At 42.4% G+C, this 6782-nt stretch overlaps 1 protein-coding gene across 1 annotated transcript; it reads right to left on the bottom strand.

The window, feature by feature from the left end:
* Positions 1-637: 637 nt before the first annotated feature.
* LOC145441776 (dynein light chain Tctex-type 5-like) lies at positions 638-5646 on the bottom strand. The gene is made up of 3 exons (XM_080319718.1): positions 5167-5646; positions 3989-4113; positions 638-1028 (listed from the first exon to the last, which is right to left on the bottom strand). Exons 1-3 carry the CDS (start codon positions 5389-5391, stop codon positions 863-865), a joined length of 516 nt encoding a protein of 171 aa, XP_080175844.1. The 5' UTR covers positions 5392-5646; the 3' UTR covers positions 638-862.
* Between the last annotated feature and the right edge of the window lie 1136 nt (positions 5647-6782).

Genomic DNA, 6782 nt, shown 5'->3' on the forward strand with positions numbered 1-6782 from the left:
TATTTTTATGCTCGCTTTGATTTAGTCGCAAGCCGGCGCAGGCCCTGTGTATAGGTTGTGACGGATACATGAGATTAACCGTAAATGTGTATTAAAAAAGCCTAGACGTGGGCCGTGCTGCGAGTCGGCAGCTAAGGAATCGAAAATGGGCCTGGCGAAAATGACCATTGTAGTCTATAAACACCATGAATAACACAAACAACAACAATCGTAAATGTAGACGTTGGGGTCAGGTTCAATATCCATTCATTCATTATTATCAATTTGGCCTTCTCGTCAATCGGTGACTTCTTCCAAATGGTGGTGAGTAGAGTGAAACTAGTCGGATTGGTATAATTGGCCCATGAACAATGAACATGCTCGGCATTTGCTGTCTTGAGGGATTATATGAAAGTGCCTCATACTAAACATCTCAATATTTGCTAAACATGTGCTGGATAATACAAGCATTTATCAATCTACTCAGAATTGTTTCGCGGGCCGGATGAAATCGTCTGGCGGGCCGGATTCGACCTCCAACGCTTAGTTAGGAATTCTGGAGTCGGACTCGAGCCCGCAACCCATTAGGGTTGCAGCTGCTGTGGATTATACCACCACGCTCTCTCGCTACGTCACAATAGGTAATCAATGCTGCTGGTTTAATCGATGTTTGCTGGCGTAGTCGCGTTTATTTCGGTTTATTACTACACAATATCAAAAAAATAAGACAGAAGCGTCAGAGTAGCGCAAAAATCCGTGGCTGCAATCGCCGGTGTTGATGCTGCCGTGTGTGTCAAGTGTGAAGTCGCGAATGTGAAGTTGCTCGCGTCCCGCAGTCGTACAATCCGACGGAAGGAAAACGACAGTTGAATGTGACAGCAAATCAGTCCTGTTCGACAGCGTACAGAACAGCAATTAGATATCTTCCCGGACGTTCCAGCTTTGTCTCGACATAGGTGTCGGTGTCCGTATTCCAAACGCATCTGCTGACAAACGCCATATCTGCGGGCTTCGTGGATCCCGCCAATACGTTAACCACGATCTTGTGTCTGTAAATTACAGACTTTCTCGTCATTGGTTACATTCCATGATACCAAAATCGTAGAAGATTGTAAATCACAGTAATTTGCAGAAGTGGTTGAAGGAGTCATCATTGATGCTCAAGTAGAAGGAGCATTAACACCTTAAAGTTCTACTTAATTTCAAATACAACTACCGATTTGTAAGATACATCAGAGCTACTTCAAGTGGAAGCAGTAATTGAATATTTGAAACGTACTCGAGCAAGTAGTTTCAAAAAGTATAGATTCGGTCGGGACGTCGCGTACTTTTAGTAACTAATCGGAGATGGCTATATTATGCTTTAGAAATTGCAAGGTGCGTTTTCACAACTAACGGAAAATGACTAATATCACAGCAACGTGGTGAGATTTTCGAAAAATATGTTCAGTTACTGCACTACAGTGACTGTTCCAACCAGCGGTTATGATGCCAATTTCACTGGTAAAAATGATAGAAACTTGTCCCGAAACACTTTCTGTCTTTCGAATAAAAAATTAAAAAGTATACGTAGTTTTACCTAAAAGAAGTAGAAATAGAAGTAACGCTGTACATTTCCAGTCAAGTGCAAGTAGAAGTAGAGATTTCAAAAGAAATTAGGTAAATAATCTGGGCCTATTGCCTATAAATTTGAAACTGTTAGCCAGAAGTGCTGAAAGAACTCCAAAACATAATCCCTTGATTAAGGAGTGCAAGTAGACAGACTATAACATTGAGTATAGCCTTATATACTACTTCCCTGCATTTTCATATGCAAATCCTGGGTTACCCCCAAGAGAAGGAATGCCATTGTTCACGCCAAAGAGGAGTTCTGCACAAGTGGCCAGACGTATTACTAGTATACGATTAGGTGTGCGACTGTGCACTGAGCACTGAGCATGAGCAGATTGAGCAGTCATCAAGATTAGAGTGTTTTGACGCAAAAAGCGTCAGAACCGTTACGAGAAACATACCGGCGGTGCCGGTAAAATCAATAATTCCATCCGTGATTACCAGCTGTCAATCGAAACGGAAAACGTAAGTTAATGATCGACCAACTGTTGATTCAAAAGCGGCGGATCAAAAATCACCCAATGCTGCCTTTCTCTTCTAAATTACAAGGTTGCCTGTGACAGGGGATTCGTTGAAGCTGAACCGCGCGACAAGATATAGCGTGATGGTGGAGCGCCCGACTGCTTGATCGGTAGGTCGATGGGTTCGATCCCCGGCCGGGTCAGACCAAAGACCTGATTAGTAACACTGGTATCCAAGACTTCCCCGCTTGGTGCTCAGCATTACCGGGATAGCATGGAGAGGTGGTGCAAGAGATAGAAAGCCTGAAAATGCTATTTCATTTCTGCACCTTCCCACCTTTCTTACCCAGAGGCATATGCAAGGTGCGTGTGTGTGTGTGTGTGTGTGTGTGTGCGTGCGTGTGTGTGTGTCCGGAACAAATTCATATCAAGGTTCTGTATCTAAGATTTGCATGATGGTTACTGCCCTCACCCAAGACCCAAGGGCGCGCTCATATACTGCTGTGGAAAATCACTATATAAAGTAACGTATGAAAAGGTTGAGAACCCCTGGGATAGTCAATGTTCCACATCTACACTACCGCGTGCAGTCGTGCACACTGTATTATGAAAGGACAATATACTTATTACCAGGGCCGGACAAAATCTAATATCTGAGCGGTTCGATTCCGAGTCGAGTATTGAGCTTCGCGTCCAGTAGAGTAGGCCTATTCGAGTACCACTCATAATGACTCCGTAACTGGACTGATGACTTCAAAAGTTCAAATATGTATCTCCTTTGCGGCTACAACGAAAATGATGCCAGTTCCACGTCGTGTCATGCAAAATATTTCGTGTTTCTGAACCGAAACTATATCGTAGAACGTAGTGATCATTGCGATGCCGTTCAATTGAAAACACCACAAGACCGCGATACAATGAAAATATGGGAAGGTATCGAAACGACTTGGAGTAGTCTTTGAAATCAGACACTTTTTCGGGTCTGGGCGATGTAAATAGGATGCATGCACATTGCACGCTGAATGAGGACTAAAAGAAGGCAAACGACATGTGACGGAAGGCGAGATCGATATGTCAGGTCGTGGTCCGGTAAACTTGAGGGCTGACTGGTATTGATTCAGTAGAAATTGCTTGTATTTCGACTTCAATGTGGATAACTGGATATGCTCGATGAGTGTCGGGCAGCCGGCGAGATACTGTTCCACAATGCCGGTCCGGCATATTTGATTGAGCGATGATCTATCATGTCGATTATATGATATGATATGGGTCCAGTACTTATGCTCTTTTGATTCCGAGGTAAAGAAGTCATTGAAAATGTTCGGGTTAGTGACCACAATGGAGCTGATACATAAACTTGGCAATTTCTAGCTTCGGTACATCTTTTTTGTTTAGGACACCGAATCTTTTGAGAAGTGATTTGTTGGACGCACAACATGGCCTCCGTGGGACCCTGGCTATGATGAAGGACTTGTAGTTGTAGTTTTTTTGCAGTGGCTTGAGTGCTCTAACACTAACAGCCCCCAGCAGAGAATGCCATATTGTACCTTCGATTAGAATGTGTATTTGAAGAAGGACCCAGCGCGACATGTAGTCTCTAAGGCTCGAGTGCTACATAGCAGAAATGTCATTCCGAAAATATTAGAAGCCGTATACAACACGTTTTTGGAAGTTGATATATCATTAATCGAGGTTTCGAGACTCCAGCGGTGGAAATGAAGTACTGGAACCAAATTTTTCGATCATAAAATATGTCTCTTGGTGTGAAGGCGTATATTTTCGTTCCTCGAAAAATCGACACTCACTACTCGACTCGAATCATTACAAATGATCCTCGACTCGGAGTCGTGTACACTCGAATCGATATATCCAGCCCTACTTATAACGTATCCTCCTGATCGAATAAGTATGATTCAGATGCATTTGGTCCGGCTTACCGCTCACGCGCAGTATTTTGCAAGAGATTCCGTACTTTGCTTCGAATGTCATCGCTAATTGTCAACACACAATCCACTCCGCACGCCGAGTCGTATTCTGGATTGTTGGCAAATTCCGAAGTCGTCTAGAAAACATCCATCGCTATTGTGATAACATGGATTGTAGCATCTTAATTAACGATTGGGTTAAATTTAAACATACGAATGGGAGCATTATTCAGTTCTCTGTTTTCGATGGTCGTGATCTAGTCCAGGGAAAGGTGTCACTACGCAACTACTAATTTACCTGGAACATGGGCATTAGGCATATCATCTGGAGGTCCAAATCGTCATGGGCTCCAAAAATTTGATTTGATTCTTCATTAAGCTATCCATCTGTATCCGAAATCAGATGCATAAAGAGAGGGGAGATGGTAGGGCGTATAGCTGACCAACAATATCCACTAATTACATTAAATATAGATATTTCATCAGTTTTTTTGCAACTGAAGAGAAATACTCTATTTCATTTGAGCCCCTTCCTCGTGAACGGATTGAAGGAATCAATTGGCTTGTTGCGAATGCTAGAAACGATGTTGCGATGTATAAATGTGAACAGAAATAGATCAAGTACCACAACTGTACGATGCATATTATCTGTGGGAATAATGCTGTAGTTATTTAAATCATAGTGTTCAAGTATACCGTGACGCAATATTTTATTCCGTATGTCAGTGCCAATATGTCATAGTTTTCCTTGTATGACAGGCTGAAAGGTACTGTTCTGCAATGAGCTTCCATATACTCTGGCTACTTCTTGTGGAATTGTATGGTCGATGGTGATTTAAGGGTGGTGATTATGATGTAAGAGCGGCGAAATCGGGAATCTTAATTTCCTGACGATTTCTCCTTTCTCATTTTCAATATGGTCATGAGAAATCGGCGCGACTGTAGAAAGTAAATATCAACTGTTCCGTTTGTAATTCTGCCAACGTGAGAAGCTGTCTCAATCCTACGCTTTTAATTCTGGCACAATCGGAAATGTTGTATTCAACAAGCTTTAATCCTTTGAGCCCGGGAAATTGTCATAAGCAGTATGATTGGCTGGAAGTACGCTGAGAACCGCGTGACCTGAACAAGGCGCCGAAGGCCCGTATTTCCATCAGTGATCGACGTGCTGAAGTTCAGAATAAGCTTACCAGTGCTTGCACCATAATGTCTTCTATTTGACGGAGTGGAAACAGATTCAAAACAGTCGCTGTACTGCTTTCCTCTCGATATTTGGAAGGTTTCGGCTGAAGTTTCGTATCTGTCGTCTGGTCCTTGTGTTTCGTACGGACGGTTTTTCTGCTTGTCGAAGAAATTGTTGAAGGCGCTACTGACGATTGCCTCGTAATCCTTTTCATTTTACTCGAATTCGACATTGGTATGGAATATTCCTGTGCTTGCGTACCAAAACAAGCTATACAGTATTACAGACCATTGATTCCTTACTTCCTTGTAGTAACGTACAAAGTGCTCCACTCCATAACTTATCGTACAAGCCAAGTACGATTAAGCGGCGTTGTCTGTACCTAGTGTTTGTTTACGTTTTTCTCGATCAGCTTGAGTGGACACTTGATTCGGAGCGATTGATAGTATTACGTCATGCAGTAGCTGTTGATGACAAGACCAGTCTCGGCAGTCACCGCTGACCTGTCGCATAAAACGGCATCATTGAAAGACATGAACATAGTCGTTCCCTCCCTTCTCTGGTGACTAGGGCTGGGCAAAATCGAATACCTGAGTGATTCGATTCTGAATCACGTATTAAGCTTCGAGTCGAGTCGAGTATTCGAGTATCACACAACAGAATGTACAATATCAAAGTTCAAATATGTACCTTTTATGCCACCACAAAGAACATAATGCCTGTTATCCATCACATTAAAGATACTTTGGTATCTTTTTCGACGATACCGATATCATTGCACTTCTTGACAATGTTGTGGGATGATCATGATTTCGGAAATGTATTATTTCCAGTAACGGTCGTAGCTTTGTACTATGTGTCGTATGCTACGACACAGCCAATCAAGGATTCAAGGCTTCCTCGGTGGAAAATAGTATCAAAACTATAATTTCCGTTAGTAAATTAACTTTCAGTTGCGAGGAGCGTATAATTTCAGTACTCGAAAAAATCATCTTTTACTGCTCGACTCGAATCATTAAAATTAATACTCGATTCAGATTCGAGTACTCGAATCATTGTGCCCAGCCCTACTGGTGACCACCCTATTTGAGATTCGCGCGGCTCTTCTACTGATCACTTATTTTACTACGAGGCATGGTCGATTAATTTAAGTGCGTTGTATGCCATTCATTTGCAATTGCAACCATTGTAGAGCCTACTCGCACAAGCTGTAGCCTGTACACTGTGCATTGCGTGTACTACTGTGTACCGTACAGTGGTGCATTGAGCAAGCAGGTTTAGATAAAACAACTTTCCAAGTGGAATTTACTATCGGACTTTGTTTAACAAATGGCCGAACACAAACAGCTAGGACTCGGGTTTAAACGCAGGCCGAATCTTTCTCAACAAATGTCAGAGCATTTTCATTTTAGTACTATTACTACGGCACCATCTTATCCAATCTGGTTACTCGTAAATTGATAGCGATACTACATAATGCCTGCCGTGTCAAAATTTGATAGCAATCGAGTTGAAGAACTAACAAGCTAATTTGCCTGAATAGAATTCATCCCAGCCCTCAAGCAGGCATCTGGACATAATTATCAACCCAACCACAAGTTGGCGAACTCTGTTCTGTCGCCT

The sequence above is a fragment of the Botryllus schlosseri genome, chromosome 6 (genome assembly GCF_051294905.1).
Source record: "Botryllus schlosseri isolate E-star chromosome 6, Bs_hap1, whole genome shotgun sequence".
NCBI lineage: Eukaryota > Metazoa > Chordata > Ascidiacea > Stolidobranchia > Styelidae > Botryllus > Botryllus schlosseri.